This window comes from Mchenga conophoros, linkage group LG23 (assembly GCF_057382185.1).
Source record: "Mchenga conophoros isolate Kocher_MC1m ecotype Shallow Benthic linkage group LG23, M_conophoros_male_GT1.1, whole genome shotgun sequence".
Taxonomy (NCBI): domain Eukaryota; kingdom Metazoa; phylum Chordata; class Actinopteri; order Cichliformes; family Cichlidae; genus Mchenga; species Mchenga conophoros.
In genome coordinates this window covers 44,219,618-44,236,689 of record NC_140547.1, presented here as the reverse complement: position 1 = coordinate 44,236,689, position 17,072 = coordinate 44,219,618, and the positions used below count along the sequence as shown (strand labels likewise).

General features: G+C 43.3%; 2 protein-coding genes across 2 annotated transcripts in view; both read right to left on the bottom strand.

The window, feature by feature from the left end:
- The window catches only part of LOC146548073 (NACHT, LRR and PYD domains-containing protein 3-like), a 432,988-nt gene that overhangs the window by 331,310 nt on the left and 84,606 nt on the right, over positions 1-17,072 (bottom strand). The gene's annotated exons all lie outside the window — the stretch shown is intronic.
- LOC146548077 (protein NLRC3-like) lies at positions 142-7,270 on the bottom strand. Its single transcript, XM_085266180.1, has 3 exons — positions 6,997-7,270; positions 5,104-6,892; positions 142-319 (listed from the first exon to the last, which is right to left on the bottom strand). Exons 1-3 carry the CDS (start codon positions 7,268-7,270, stop codon positions 142-144), a joined length of 2,241 nt encoding a protein of 746 aa, XP_085122306.1.

Below are 17,072 nucleotides of genomic sequence, written 5' to 3'. Positions count from 1 at the left end.
GAAAGACACAACATTTCTGAAAGCACTCAAACTTCTTCACATTTGTCTTCAGACACATCCTGAACATTTAGGAACTAAAGAACGTTTCAAATATCAAAGATCTGAAATATAGAAAAACAACAACAGCTGCAGTCAGTGAACTCACCTCAGAGTCTCCAGTCGACAGTTTGGACTCTCCAGTCCAGCACACAGAAGCTTCACTGCTGAATCCTGCAGCTCGTTGTTACTCATCTCCAGCTCTGTCAGATGGGAGGGGATGGACTTCAGGGCCGAGGCCACAACTTCACAGTGAGTCTCTGAGAGTCCACAGTCAGCCAGTCTGTGATTACAGAAAATATAAAATATGTTATTATAAAAGCAGAAAGTCTGCATTATAAACACAGACTGAATGTATATGAAGACAAAACAGAGTGAGGTCATAATCTGATGAACATCTGCTCTTCACATCTGTGCTTCAGCTCTTCTTACTGTGTTTGACATGACACAACGATTGAGTCTCTCTCAGACCTGCAGACTTTTAATGAGAATCTTTGTTTGGCTTTAATCTGCAGATGAAGGAGGAAGATGGTGTCACATTTAGGCTTCCATAATGTCCACAGTCTGTCACTGAGATCTGATCCAGAGTCAGAGTGAAGACACACATGTGGACTGTTTCCTGTCTTGAATCCAGAACATTTTGAATGAGCTCAGCTCAGTGAAGAGTTCCAGCTGGAAAGATGATCTCTGTTTGCTACCTGCTGCTGTCAGGTACGACTGTTCACGTCCACACTCAGGAAAAATCTGCTGACTGTCACCAAACGGAGCAGAAATGTCATCACTGGACAATAATGATGAATGAACTCAGAGCTGCTGATATCACATCTGATTTCAGGGGAACTAAACTAAAAAGGAACAAATAGAAACAACCATCATGACTCTGTTTGACCTTCAGATCAGAAACTATGGTTCAGAACAGCAGCAGGATTTCAGGCACTGTCACATCCTCAACATCCATATTCCAAATGCTCTTCCTGACAGGACACGCTTTGTTCCCACTCAGGGAGTTTCCATGTGTACAAATCATTTCTGAATCTCAGTAGACTGGGAGGTTTTTCCATCTCATGAATCTCTTTCCTAACATCAAACTAGATAAATCAAACAAAGGAACTGGAGTCTGTCTAATTTCTGACCCCAGTAAAGTTTGTACTGGGATACCCCGACATACTCTCTCTCCATCTGCTCCCACAGCCTCATATTCACAGCTGGCCCTTCTCTCAGCATCCACACTCAGGGTGGGGGCGGGGTCAACACCAGTCAAAACCATTGCTTTGGCCTTATGGCCATTTTATTAGTGTGCGTTTCTGAGTAACAAGCAGGACTACGCACAGGTGTTTGGACATGTGTGGACCCGACCTACACTTAAACTTCTTAAATCCTCTGTTTCTGTGTCACCAGCTACACTTTTAATATTAATATATTCACTCCGACATTTTTGGGGAGCGGTCAGAGCTCGTACACTGCAGACAGACATGTCTCCCAGCACACAGCTGACTGTCAACTCTCTGAGATTGGATATGATTCATTTAGATTATATCTGTAAGGTGAAGTTTATCTCGGTGTTTATTTGTTCCTGAGGAAGTCAGCTCGGCTCAGATTAAACTTTAATAACTGAACAATTTCAATGAACCTTAACGCCTCCCTGGAGCATATATGGAACTGAATCAGTCACTTTTCTTTATTTCCTGATGTTCATATGTGACATACATGTTTTAACCATTAATCTGGAATTAAACTGACATTTAATATATTTTAAGGAGGAAAGAGAAATTTCACCAGAGGATGTTGATGCTGTTCATGGAGACTGAAGACAGAATGATTTATCTGTCTTAATATTTCTGCTGCTCTTTCCTCTGGTGCAAAAATATTTTAACTGTTGGTTTTAATTCAAAATCAATGGTTAAAATGTTAAAATACCAACAAACTTGTGGCGTTAGTGTTGATATTCTGTGAGTTACTTAAAGAGATCACACAGGTACAGGACATATTTTATGTTCAGGTTTATGCATGTTTGTGGTGTGATGTGCATGTAGTGGGCTGTTATGTTGCAAACTGTGTGGATGTGTTTGGGAACAGAAAGATTATTTTACTGCATAAAACGGCGCTGATCAGCTGTTTCTGCCGCTGACACACTCGGCCGGTGAACCACCTGACTCACACAGGCTCTCCTCCTCCACAGTCCTCGTTTATGAAGAGCTTTACAAACACAACATCACGGCTAACAGCTGGATTCTCCCGTTTCAGTGCCAAACAGCCACTTCCTGCTACAGACAGTAAAGTGGACAGTTTGGCGCTAAACATGTTTTTAAAACTTTAAGCTCTTATTTGTTAAAGCCAGCTTCACAGACAGATCTGTGTCAGTGTTTTAGAGCAGGGCTCAGTGGTGTAAACGAGCCTTTATATGTGTTTCATCTCCATTTTTACATTAAACTGAACCAAAACACTGAAACCTTCACCTGATATGTCTGTGTAGGTTCTCATCATACAGTCATGGTAATCTAAGGAGCCTGGAAAGAAAAGTGACTTCTTTAAGTTTCTTGAAGACGTTTCATCTCTTGAAACCTCTGCTGATAATCACCCACACCCTTTTTCACAGCTTGGCTGATGTGATGAGCCACATGATCAATAGTTGGTCAGCGACCCTCTTAAGGGACACTCCCACTAGGATTAAAATCTGGGACTCTCCACTTTTTGGTTTTAGAAGTGAAGAAGCTGAATGTTCGGATTAAACATCTTCAAGAAACTTAAAGCAGTGCACTCGCTTTTCTTTCTAAGCGGCCTTTCTTAGATCACCTGATGTAACCTGAGTAAATTATGTCGAGTGTCAGCGGGGTTTGAAAACTCTGCAGCATGACCCGGGTGTTGCTGGTGGCATCATGAGCTTAGACCCCTCAGTCAGCTCGGTCTAAAGTCATCGTCAGCACTAACAGGCACAAATAGGCTCTAACAAGACAAACTGACCCGACATTTAAAGAGTGCCCACTACAGTCTCAGCTAAAACATATTAAAATGTGCAACGCCAAGGACTGTACACTGGACTCCATTTCAGTGCAAAATAATAAAACAAAGTAAATCCATCCAATCTCCTCTGCCTGTCCTTATCATCAATAAAAACAATTAAGAAAACAGAAAATCATAGAAACAGTCATCTTTGTTATTGCATCATCACACATCAGTTCCCAGTAACTAGTCAGAATGAGACGTTGTTTTCATCTTTCTCACACTCATCTCACTCCCCGGTCACAACAGGTGGTGACTTTAACAGGTGTTACAACCTGGCTCAAAGCTGCAAAAGAGGGCGGAGACTGAAAACAGAGACTGGTTTCATTTTGAAGTTCTTAATAACCTCGGCTAAAGATGACACCAGACAGCGTGACAGGGTCTGACAACGAGTGGTGGCGTCGTCCTAGCCGACCTCGGCAGTTATTCACACGCCATGACCAAAAACTCCTGCAGTGTGACAGCAGACAGAGGAGGAGTCACAGAGGAGCGTAACAGCTGTGACAGATGCAACAGGAGGACGAGCTCCAACAGTAAACACACTGAAGACAGGAAAGCAGTCACGAGTGATGTTGGTCCTGTTTTTATCTCCACTAAAACCTCTCTAACGTCACATGTAACAGAACACAGACACATCTGATTATCAGGGACCACGACCCACATCTTTGCCTCACTATGTTTATAAGAAGAGACTGAAAATAATGATTCTCCCAACACATCACCAACACTTTTATGGCAAACAGATAATAGTGAGTGAAAAGAGGTGAACTGTTTCATATGCAGTTATCAGGGTAAATACATTTAAACCAAAGACACTGGAAGAGTAAAGGAAAGGAACTGAAGGTGACAATTCAAGAAGCTCAACAGAAGTCAAATGTAACAGGATCAAGATTCCCTGTTAAAAACAGATATGTACAGTATAATAGTAGACTACACTAATAATAGTGTATAGTATAATAGTATACTATACTAATAATAGTGTATAGTATAGTATACTATACTAATAATAGTGTATAGTATAATAGTAGACTACACTAATAATAGTGTATAGTATAGTAGTATACTATATGAAGTCTACACCGCCACGTCCTTAAAATTCAGCGAAATTAAGGACGCATTTGAGGGCCGCATTTCGAGCAGCGACCTTCGTCCCGTCGCTGTGATGTAATCGGCCTTAAAATGCGTCCTTTAAGGCTGCAGACCCTGAATTGGGATACAGCCAGAGTCTGGTCTCTGTTTTCACAGAGGATGTGGTTCTGTTGGCTTCATCAGGTGATGGCCTCCAGCTCACAGTGGAGCTGTTCTCAGCAGAGTGTGAAGCCGTGTGAATGAGGATCAGCATCTGAGGCCATGGTCCTCAGCTGGGAAAGGGTGGAGTGCCCACTCTGGGTCAGAGACGTTCCTGCCCCAGGTGGAGGAGTCTGAGTATCTCAGGGTCGTGTAAAGAAGGGGGAGGGGAGCAGGAATCAACAGACAGACTGTTGCTGCGGTAACAGTGAGGTGGACGCTGTACCGGTCTGTCGTGGTGAAGAGAGAGAGAGCTGAGCGTGACAGCGAAGCTCTCAATTTACCGGTCGATCTACGTCCCTGCCCTCACCTATGGTCACGAGCTGTGGGCAGTGACTGGAAGAACCAGATCGTGGTTACAAGTGGGGCAAATAAATTTTCTCTGAAGGGTAGCTGGTGTCTCCCTTGGAGACGGGGTGAGGAGAATCCCCTTCACAAAAACTAATCAAGTGAACAAGACTCTCCAGGAGGTCAACATTTAAATATCCAAGTCCACCATAAAGAGAAAACTGCATGAAGGGAAACACAGATGGTGCATTACAATTCATTGCATGTGTTTTACATGAAGAATGGAGGATATACCGTCCACTTTCACTCTGTCTTTAGCAGCAAGTGGCTCTTTGTTGTTTGGCTAGCTGCACTGAAACAGGAGAATCCAGCTGTTAGCCGTAATGTTGGTGTTTGTAAAGCACTTTATAACCAAGGACTGTGTTTTTAATTTAAACATTAAACTATTAACCGACACTGATCAATGATGTTAGTGATCACATCTGGACTCACCGAGCCTTTCTGCAGTTCCTCACAGCTGGAATCAGTCTCAGTCGTCCCTCCTTTGATGCTTTGTACTTCTGCAGGTCAAACTCATCCAGAACCTCCTCTGACATCTGCAGCATGAAGGCCAGAGCTGAGCAGTGGATCATAGAGAGGTCCTTTGACCTTTTCTTTGACTTCAGGAACTCTTGGATCTCCTGATGTACTGAGAGGTCGTTCATCTCCATCAGACAGTGGAAGATGTTGATGTTTCTGTCAGGACAGGAATTAAACTTCTTGTTATTCTTCAGGTTCTTGATGACTCTCTGGATGGTTTCTGGACTGTTCTCTATCTGACCCAGCAGACCTCCTAAGAGTCTCTGGTTGGACTCCAGACAGAGGCCATGAAGGAAGCGGACAAACAAGTCCAGGTGGCCATTTTTACTCTGGAGGGATTTCTCCATGGCTCGTTTAAGGAAATCATCCAGAGAGGACTCTCTGTATTTTTTTCCCAGGAAGTTCTTCAGCACCTCTGACTTCCTGTTGGTGAAACAGTGGAACATGTAGACTGCAGCCAGAAACTCCTGGATGCTCAGATGAACAAAGCAGTAGACTGGTTTCTGGAAGATCACACACTCTCTTTTGAAGATCTCTGTACAAACTCCTGAGTACACCGAGGCCTCTGTCACATCCAGACCACACTGCTCCAGGTCTTCTTGGTAGAACATGATGTTTCCTTTCTCCAGATGTTCAAACGCCAGCCTCCCCAGCTTCAGAAGAACTTCCCTGTCAGCCTCCGTCAGCTCCTGTGGACTCGTCTCATGTCCCTCGTGGTACTTGTTCTTCTTCCTCTTTGTCTGAACCAGCAGGAAGTGTGAGTACATGTCAGTCAGGGTCTTGGGCAGCTCTCCTCTCTGCTCTGTAGTCAACATGTGCTCCAGAACTGTAGCAGTGATCCAGCAGAAGACTGGGATTCTACACATGATGTGGAGGCTCCTGGATGTCTTCATGTGGGAGATGATTCTGCTGGACAGCTCTTCATCACTGAATCTCCTCCTGAAGTACTCCTCCTTCTGGGCGTCAGTGAAGCCTCGTACTTCTGTTAGCCTGTCAACACATGTAGGAGGGATCTGATTGGCCGCTGCAGGTCGGGAAGTTATCCAGACGAGAGCCGAGGGAAGCAGATTCCCCTGGATGAGGTTTGTCAGCAGCTGGCTGACTGATGACTTCTGTGTGACATCAGACAGCAGCTTCCTGTTGGTGAAATCCAATGAAAGTCTGCTTTCATCCAGGCCGTCAAAGATGAACAAAAGCTGAGAGACAGCCAGCTTCTCTGCTGTGACCTTCTGTAATGTTGGATGGAAAACATGGAGCAGCTCCAGAAGACTGTACTGCTCCTCTCTGATCAGGTTCAGCTCCCTGAATGAAAGCAGAACCACCACACTGACATGTTGGTTCTCCAAGCCCTCTGCCCAGTCCAGAGTGAACTTCTGCACTGAGAAGGTTTTTCCAACACCAGCCACGCCGTTGGTCAGAACCACTCTGATGGGTCTCTGTTGGTCAGGTAAGGCTTTAAAGATGTCCTGGCACCTGATTGGAGTGTCATGGAGGGCGTCCATCTTGGAAGCTGTCTCCAGCTGCCTCACCTCATGTTGGCTATGAACCTCTTCACTCTGTCCCTCTGTGATGTAGAGCTCAGTGTAGATCCTGTTGAGGAGGGTTCTACTTCCTGTTTCATCACTTCCTTCAGTCACACGTTCACATCTCCTCCTCAGACTGATCTTATGTTCATCTAAAACCTCCTGCAGACCAACATCTGCTGAAAGAAAGAAAAACAGAAAGAAAACTCTTCAATGTCTGAACAACAACAAGAAGTCCAGTTTTCAGAAATGAGTCCATCAGCAGACAGATGTTCAGTCTTACTTTGTACACAGCTGTTCTGACTGGCTGTCTGCAGTCCAGCTCTGCTTCTGGATCTTTCTCCACACTGGGGACAGGACCAGTCTCCTGATGAAGCAGACTGGTCCCAGTATGAGGAGATGCACTGTCTGCAGAACCAGTGTCCACAGCTGGTAGAGACTGGATCCTTCAGGACGTCCTGACACAAAGCACAGCAGGACAGCTGCTCCTCCTCACAGACACCACTCCTCTTCCTCTTCCTCCCTCTGTGAACACATTTCTTTATCACTAAAATCATTGACTGTCAGTGACAAACATCCAGATTTGATGACACTGTGCAGAAGCTCTGATGGTCACAGAGAAAAGTCAAAGTGGAGAAACTTGTGTTTGAGTTCAGAATCCAAGTTTCCTTTGCTGTTCCTGCCTGTCTTATTAAACACAGAGTGATCAGCCTACAAACTCCACAGTAAAAGCCTTCATCACACAGCTGATTATGTCCTTCACTGGATGTACTGGAAGTTTGGGATCCATCACTCTGAACTGACCTTTGACCTCCTCTAAAAACTGTGGTGGAGCAGCGGTGTCACATTCAGAGCTTTCAGCTTTATTTTGAAAGAGTTCAGTCATCAGGAAGTGAACTTCTGGGTTCTGATTTTCTTTCTATTATTTTACAGAAGTGAAGAAGAAGAACTAAAAGCTTTGAAATGATCTGAGTGATATTTTTGAACATTGCCACCAAATTGAGTTCAGCCTCCAGCAGTAACTTTGTTTCATGATGCCTCCCTGATGATGTGATGTTTGATTACAAACCTGTTTATGTGTTAGACATGAATCACATGAACACAGGCAGAAAAAAGAAGCCAATGAAACAAATGACAGAAACGTGTTCATTCACTGCCATGATCCATATTTGATATGTACAGATGTTTGTAAAGAACACGTGTGCAGCGCTTTGTTCTGAGTATCTGCTGTCAGCACACAGTGCAGCAATAACTACAACCACACGTTTCTGTAGATCCTGAACATCAGCCTGGAGGAATCTGACCTCAGGTCTGCACACAGAGGAGCTTCACCTCTGGGATGATGCTGGCTTCAGCTCCTTCTACAATCAGGCAGAAGCTTCTGCACCATCAGGACACAAACAGAGAGGAGCTTCTATCCTCAGACCATCCAAGTCCTAAATCAGAACATGCTCCCCTCATAGCATCACCATCAGGGTTTAAACAGGACCTTACATCATGTTCTTGTCTCACTGTCATATTTCAGATCATACCTGATCCATTATGACGTCACACGCTGCTACACTGATCCTGCTGCTTCATTACTGCTGATATTACTCTGCTCACTCTGTTCAGTTACTCTGTTTACATCACTTTGCTCATTTGCTTTGTTCTGCTTGCACTGCTCTGTCAGTACATGCTGTGCTAATGTGGCACAAAGCACTTTAACATTACATCTGCACAATGTTTCATTATTTCATTTAATGATTGTTTCTAATGTTTTGTCCAGTCACAGGAGCAGCTCAGCACATTTCACTGTGTTGTACGTGTATGACGATGCCTGTGACAAATAAACAGCCTCGGACTCTTCAATCTTCTGCATTTCTTTGGAGATCAGCTCAGTGGCCTGTTGAGACCATCTTTCTATTTCTGATGACTCAGTTCAGATTATTATCCTGATACTTTCTTTTAAAATGTGATGAAATCATTTATCTGATGTTCTGACACAAATACACCAAAACAATCCCAAACAGCACAAACCACCACGTTACACACAGTGTAATAAAAATACAGGCAACTACAAATAAAAACACTTTAAAATATAAACTAAAATTACAAAGTGGTCACAGAATTTCAAACACCCGTAAATGAGTCAGAAGCTCTCTTACATGGTCAGCTGAGCTCCATGATTGAAGAACATTGTTGCTGCAGGTTCATGACTGAAGACTGGAGGATCTATTTCTTTGGACCAGTCACTCCTCACAGACACACAGCTGGATGCTGGAGACTGTGACCTCTGACCTCTGCAAACACAAACACATCACATGAATTACTGATTAATCTCTGTTTAAAATCTTTTAAGCAGCTGCAAACACACAAACTGGATGATGTGATGGTTTCTGTCAGTAATAGTTGTCTCAGATTAGAGTACAGACGGCTGCAGAGACGTTCACAGCAACAGAGAAGAAATCATTACCTTGGATTGCATTACTACTACGATTGATACTAGCATTATCGTACCCGGACCACCATTAGGAATCATTTATGATGTCACTGGTAGAACACATTTATAGAAACAACCTTTGAACTCTGAGTCAGCAGCTCTCTTACATGGTCAGCTGAGCTCCATGATTGAAGAACATTGTTGCTGCAGGTTCATGACTGAAATGTGGAGGATATTCTTTGGACCGGTCACTCCTCACAGACACACAGCTGGATGCTGGAGACTGTGACCTCTGACCTCTGCAAACACAACCACATTGCATTCATTTCACATCAATTAGTACACCACAAAAGGCATGCAAGAAACACAGTATGAAGGCAAACTTCTGGCTTCAATAACATTCAACAGGTCAGGTGGAAACTTTTCTCAGATTTGATTCATGTTTTTATAGAACGATCCAGCTAAAAAAAATATACCATTAGGTCAGGGGTCAGCAACCTTCAGGACCCAAAGAGCCATTTGGAGCCAGTTTCCACGCAAAAGAAAACACTGGGAGCCACAAATACTTTTTGACATCTAGAATGAAGATAACACTGTATATACTGTTTTTTACCTTTATGCTTTGTGTGAACAACTAAGGTGTGTTGCTTATGAAATCCATGAAGTGCTACAGAGAAAATTACATGTTATTTATGTAATGAACACATTTGAACTCTTAAAGAAATATAACCAAAGGAAAGACACCCAGCTGAACTAAAATGATGTAGCAAACAAAAGCTGCTGTGAGCCGCCACCCTTATATCTCCTTTGGGCTTTTGGAGCCTTGACCTGACTTTTAAAAAATAATTGGAAAAAAAGCTCTATGCTGCTGAAAGATGAAAAATAGATATTTGCAAAATTCTGCCTAAATATGTATTTTACCTGGTTAATGTGTGTGGCGGGGCGTGGTCTGCAGCGCCGCTGCAGGGGAGGGGGACGCACCTGAGCGGCACCCGCAATCACGCCTCGCCGCCTTAACGTCTGTGCTGTTGTGTTGGTGTGTGTCGGGCTGTGAGCTGCAAAGCTACAGCCGGCTGTGTGCGTACAGCAACCGTGTGTGAAAAGTGGTCAATAAAGAGAAGCTGAAAAGCGTGTTCATGCAAACATCGTCGGGTCTGCCGTGATATGTTTACAACGGGACTTCTGCTCCTGAACCTCTGCGCACAGCGTCTGCAGGTCGGGGCTGTACGAAGTCACTTTCATCTTTACAGGACTGTAAGCTGCCGTCTGTGAGGCGTGAGCGGTGTTTGTTTTTAACGTAGTTCACGGTGGAGAACAGCTGCTGACATAATGTGGATCCGAAGATCCATAATTGGCCTTCCTGGGGCTGAAAGTCTCGATAAATGCACGGCGTTTCGGCGGGTACACCGGCTTCCACGAGTGTGACGCTTATTTGAACGATGAAAAAATAATAAAATATAATTTTCTTTTTATATTTCAATATCACAAAAATCTTCCAATTTAGAACTACAAGTTAAAAAAGAACATAAATAAAATACACTTCAGCTAAATACTTCTAATTTATTTTCCCAAACCACGAGGAGCCGCACTGTAAGGACTAAAGAGCCGCAGGTTGCCGACCCCTGCATTAGTGTTAGTCAATGTTGCAACTGAACTGAAAAACAAAAGATTTTGGTCAGGTCCAAAGAAACAAAGTCACTATTAATACAACACAACCCCCCAAAAAAGAGCCATGTAGACCCCGGGCTCTATGGGTCTTGTGCTCGGAGCTTGTTCCTGTGCTGCCATGATTAGTGCCTCTGTGCTGTCTTTCAGTCCAGCTTTGTTCAGCCACTGGTAGGATTTCTGGATGTCAGCCACTTCCTCTGCCTGCTGGTGGTGCAAACTGTGTTGTTCTGAGTTTCATTGGACGTCTTTGTCCAAAGCACCAGACAAAGGGCAAAGTAGATGCATTTGCATCAGCAGGAAAATACACCCCAAACTAGCATCATCATTATACAACTTTAACAACTGCCACTAAATGATACTTCATACACAGACCAGTGTTAGGTTAAGTTATGATGTCACTGGCAGAACATTTATAGAAACAACCTTTGAACTCTGAGTCAGCAGCTCTCTTACATGGTCAGCTGAGCTCCATGATTGAAGAACATTGTTGCTGCAGGTTCATGACTGAAGTGTGGAGGAACTTTTTCTTTGGACCGGTCACTCCTCACAGACACACAGCTGGATGCTGGAGACTGTGACCTCTGACCTCTGCAAACACAAACATCAATAAGTGATCAGTTCTCTCTGACAGCCATATGATCAGCTGATCCCTCTGTGATATTGTGTCTGCCTCATAACGCTGACAGGTCAGCCAATCATCAGCGGTTTTTTCTGTCTCTGAATGAACTCAGTTTGTTCTCAGCTCTTCTCTCTGATTCTGCTGCACTGACTTCACTTAAACTTACAGAGTTCAGATCTTAGCAAGAAAACAAGTCAATAAAAATCAAACTCAGATCAAACAGTTTGAACCAATCACAGATCAATGATTCTATCATGGTTATGTTGAAATGACTAATAAAGTTAGTAGTGTTCTTACATTATTGCTGCAGGTCCATGACTGTAAGGTGGAGGTGTTTGTGTAACTCCGTCACTCCTCACAGACATACAGCTGGATGCTGCTCCGTCCTCTTCCTCCATCTTCTTGATGTCAGGGTGGAGTTAGTCTGAGAGGTAAACACACACACTCAGAGGTGCTGTTGTACTGGAAGCATCACACTGACGGCTTTCTAATGTTGGAGCTTTGGCCCTAAAGTCCAAACCAGTTATTTTAGAGGCTCAAAGTCTTTAAAAAACACCAAAACCATCACATTATTTAATAAGTACATGATCAGGTGGATGAAGGAACTCAGTGTGTTTGGGATCATCATCATGGTGAGGAGCCCACATGTTACGGCTCCTTTGGAGAGAAGCTGAGGATCACTGCAGGAAGTGAGCTCATGAAACCAAACTGCTGTTTGTGAGCAGGATGACTCTGTTAATGGACCTGCTCTGTGTTCTACATGTGATCAATACTTCAAATATCTGTAAACATCTCATCTTGTATTTGTTGCACTTGGTCACATCTGTCTTTAAAAATAGATTTTTAATGTCACTGAGAGTTCTTTTCTACCTTTATTGATTTATTTTGGAATAAATTAAATATAAAGGTGCCAAAAACTGCCTGCAGCTTCTGCTCTGTGACAGGAAACTACTGTCAGGCTCAAAATGACTTCAGATTATTCATCACAGAGTGTTTATAGATCACAGGACACGTTACAGTTTTACAGCCTCACGGACATAAAACTCTTAAAGTTTGTTTCTGAAGGGATTTTCAGATCAGACCTGATGTTTCTGCCTACAGCCTGTTTACCGATATAATCAATATCAGACATCAGAGCAACAGAAACCTCGGTGATCAGGACGCCGGGACTGAGAACAGGAAGTGGCTCAAACGTCGCACTTTCATAAAGTCAGCCTGAACTCCACTCACCGAGTTTCTGTCGCCATTTTAGTTTTAAAACCCGTCGTGATAAGGGCGGGTCTTACTGTGAACCTGCGCGCTCATTGGCTAATAACTTGAGATTGACAAGTCGTTATCCAATGAGCGCGCGGCTTCTCCCAACATAAAGTAGTTTCCTTTGAAAAACCAAAGTCTGATTATTTTTGCCTCCACTGACGGAGCCTGTTGTTCCCGCCACAGAGACACAGTAATGTCAGAGCGGTGTTAACACTCACCTGCCTCAGCACAGCTCTCACTCTCCTCCTGCTCTCTCAGCTAAACTCACTTCCTCTCTACTTACAGGAAACCAGCGCTCAGAGGAGCCGACCGGCCTCACGTTTCACCCACAGACACGAACAGTGTGGAATTATTTTATATCATAAGAAGAAACATATTCATGTTAACACTCACCTGCCTCAGCTCCACCTTCCTCCTCCTGCTGCTCTGAACGGAGGATCAACACTTTCACTTTCAAGGTTCAAGGTTCAAGGTTCTTTATTTGCCACATGCATAGTTATATAAGTATAACACACAGTGAAATGTAGCCTGACACGCTCCTCGACATGTGCAAAAATTGGGGGGGTAGAGGAAGAACATTATATATATATATATTGGGTGAATGTACAGTAGTAGCAGCAAGCAGGTGAATTCTGTACATTAATATGAATAGACATCTGACTATTTTACAGGATAGACAATATAAACATATTTAAAATTAAAGGAATTTGAAATGTACATTGTTTCACTGCTCCTCCCTAAACACAGAGGATGCTGGGACTTGTAGTTTTTACCTTGTGTGATATTTATGGCTGTGACACTAAATCACAGCATGAAAACTTCCTGCAAATATGTCACAGGCGATAAAAGTTTCACATTAAAGGTGAAGTTATTTTTCTGTCTCATGTTCAATAAACAGTGAGCTGGGAAAACTGAAGAACAGACTTCAGACGTTCCCTGCAGAGTTTCTGCTGCTCGGTCGTCTGCATGTTGCTGAGACTGAGCTGATGATGAAGCTGTGATGGGTTTATGGCACGTTTGGTTGTGGAGAAGAGTTTTACTGCCGGTGCAGGTGAAATGATCAGAGGTTACAGCCTCTGGTTAAAGTGGAGGCAGCGATCAGGACGGCTGAGCAGCAGAGGTCTCGAGGGTCCTAAAGTGTAAAAGCATCAGTGTTAGTAACACAAAGATCACAGAATGGGATCATCCACACAACACTAACATCTAAATCCACGGCAGGAACTCTTCCAGTGTCCTGAAAAATCTGTGTGCACGATGCTGAGATTAAAATCTGTCTGCTCATCTTAATGCAATATTTACTAAAGTCTGGTAGAAGTTTTACTGATTTCCAGTCCACTTAGCAGACGTGTGGATAGGTGGTGGGTTGTAGAGCAGACTGAAAGCTTTAACTTCATCCTCTGATTAAAAACTCAGACCCACAGATACAGGAAGTATAACCCTGGTGTAAGACAGGAAACAGCAACACGGCAGCCATCTTTTTCCTCCCATCATGACCAGTGTCCCAGCAGAAGCTGGGGTTTGTTAGATCCTGTTCGATCCAGAGGAAACAGGCTAAAAGAGTCGATCAGGGGGGATCATGGTTTTATTATGTGCTCGTTATGATTGAAGCTCTGGTTGTGTGTTAGAGACAGAACCTGCAGATTCCTCCACTCTGCCTCCTCCTCTGCAGGAATCAGCCTCTTGGCTGGTTTTATTCACCAACGTGAATAAAATCATCAAACTAATCCAAGTTCATTGTGAAATGCCTGAAAATGGAGGAATAAATCTGTCAGTTACCGTATAAAGTTTGAGTTTGTCAGTGTTTTACACGGAGACGGTCGTCAGATGTTGAATGTTTAGCATGAATGTTCCACATCTGGAGAAACCTTCAAGATTAAAGCCAGTGAAAAGTGAAGAGTTTCTGCAGCAGCCGCACTTCCTGCAAATCTGTTCTTTCAAAATAAAGTGAAGAGTCTAAAATTATATTCACGACAGGTTTAAAGGTGAAGGTGGTCACATGGTTTTAGTGGAATGCCTACGTGGGCGCGTCTGAGTGATTTTGATTCAGATTCGTGCAGCGTGGAGCAGTAAACACTTGTTTTTGTTCATCTGGACTCATGAATGATTCCAGTTAGCACATTTCCAGCCAATGAAACGTAACTACAGATGAAGACAAACACATTTAAGCTGCCTGACTCTCGAGTGTGGGTGCGTGTTCCCATTTTCAGTCTGTTTTAGTTTTCAGTTTAGAGGAACGCTGCAAACTCATAAAAACTTCTTTCTTGTGAGGTTTTGTTGTCAGACTGATAAAAGCAGCAGCAGCTGGTGTTTGATGAGCAGACGTGTGTTTCCTGTTCTGTAATAATCAGCTTGTTACCATCACATAATGAACTCAGCCGTGACCAATGAGGCCGTCCTTGTGCGGTTCTCTGGCGCTGATTCTGACTGTGACCTTCACCTCTGCAGGGTCGCCTCTGCTCGTGGCTGAGCTCGTGTTTGTCAGGCTGACAAAATAAAAGCTTCTTCATTTCTGTGGCTGAAGAGGAGTCTGCTCTTCTTCACCAACAGGAAGTGAAACATTTCTCACTGATTCTGAAATCTTCACTTGTCTCACAAATTCACAGTAACACACACACACGGTTGTGTTTTCATATCCTTGTGGGGACATCTATTTGACATCATGCTCTCCTCAGCCTTTTACTCTAACCATTAAGACTGAATGCCTAACCCTGACCTGACTGTCCCTGACACTAAAACCACATTCTGAGTCTCACAAATGTCTTCAAACTTGTGGGGACGGGCATTTTGGTCCCCACAAAGACATGTAAACATGCACACACACAGGTATTAATGACCTCACAGGTTCATGTTTGGGGCTTTTAGCATCTTTGTGTGTCGCTCAGATTTAATTCACTCTTGTTTTGAGGTTTTGTGCCTTTTTGTTTCATTCTTTGTGCGTTTATTTTCTCTTTAAGCCTTTCAGGACTCGTGCTGTTGGCTTTTTCCTGGTGTGTTATTAGTATTTTTCATTTCTAAACTTATTCTAAAAGAAGGACCGATGGAACATTTATGTGAAAATAAACATGATCATTTAATGTTTTTGTCAATCACAGTGTTGGGACTAACGCGTTATTAAGTAACACGTTACAGTAACTACGTTATTATTGTGGTAACGAGCACGGTAACTAGTTATTATGCTAAAATCAGGAACGCGTTAGTCGTTACTGGGATTTAGATAGGCTCGTTACTCGTTACTTCGTGTGGTGGCTGTCGCGGAGCTTCCACAGATTCAGTAACATTAGCAAGTGGTGGAAGCCAGCAGGTGGAGGAGGGAAAGGGGGACGCAGAAGGAAAAGAGACCCGAGGCGGCCGCCGGTCCAAGTGTGAACTGAACTTCAGGTAAGAAGTTATGACCTGCAGTCTCTCTGGGTCAGATATGAACCAAGTTTAGGTGGAGTTTATTTTTGTTATTCTGACTTTTTCCGTACTGCGTGCTAGCTAGCATGAGTTTCTATACAGCTGGGTGGGTGCTATGAAGTTAATGATGTTGAACTTTATTTTGTTCATAAGTTATTAGAATTGCCAACCGTCTCATCTGGTATTCAGAGAAAATATTACGCATTTCTTATTGAGGTGAAAAGGAACAGTTAGTCCCGTAATTCAGCTACAATGAAAAAGGCACAAAGCTGGAGTTATTCTGTGTCTTTGCTGCACAGCTGCCTCTTCTTCTTTCATTCTCCCCCCTCCCTCTCCTGTTTCTACTTCAATCATGAAAACTGATCAATGATCAGCTGATCGTCTCTCTTGTTTGTTTATCGCCCACTTTGCATCAGAAAGAGGAAACCAGCGGAGTTCACGTTAAACAACAGCAGCACGTTTAAGCTTGATCAGCTGTTGTTAGAATTTATTTCATATTAATTTCTAGTATCAGCTGATGTTTGCTGGAGCCACAGCTGCAAAAAAGCTGCTGGTCATGATGTCGTTTTGGTTATGTGGTGAGAGGGAAACATGAAGATGAAACCAGGAGATGTCCTTACTGAATCATCAGAGCTGTGATGGAGAAACAGGTTTACCTTTTAGGTGACATGAATGAGTTGAAGGGAAGTTATGAACTGTTTCTGAGAGACAAATAACACCAGGATCCTTTTTTAGGTAGCTGACAGCTGGTAACTGTGCAGGGGCAGCTCTAGCAAAGTTTTGCCAGGGGGGCCAGGTAGGGCATTAACAGGGAGAGGGGGGCACAAAGAAATACTTTTCTTTCTTATTCTCGTTTAAAATGTCTCGCTTTTAAAAAATAATTATCTGAATCTTACAACAAACGATTGATAGATTGATGCATATACACCATCAAGACAGTGAGCATCACTGTCACAACAGCGTTTGTTTTCATTCAAAGGCTTTAGGATTTTTGCTA

What these genes read in the sequence shown, in the direction of transcription:
- LOC146548077 (XM_085266180.1), bottom strand. Translation starts at nt 7,270, where the DNA reads ATGATTTTAGTGATAAAGAAATGTGTTCACAGAGGGAGGAAGAGGAAG. An exon ending in TCAGAACAGCTGTGTACAAA is followed by an intron (nt 6,893 to 6,996) that starts GTAAGACTGAAC and finishes TCTTTCTTTCAG; the next exon opens with CAGATGTTGGTCTGCAGGAG. An exon ending in AGGAACTGCAGAAAGGCTCG is followed by an intron (nt 320 to 5,103) that starts GTGAGTCCAGAT and finishes CTGTAATCACAG; the next exon opens with ACTGGCTGACTGTGGACTCT.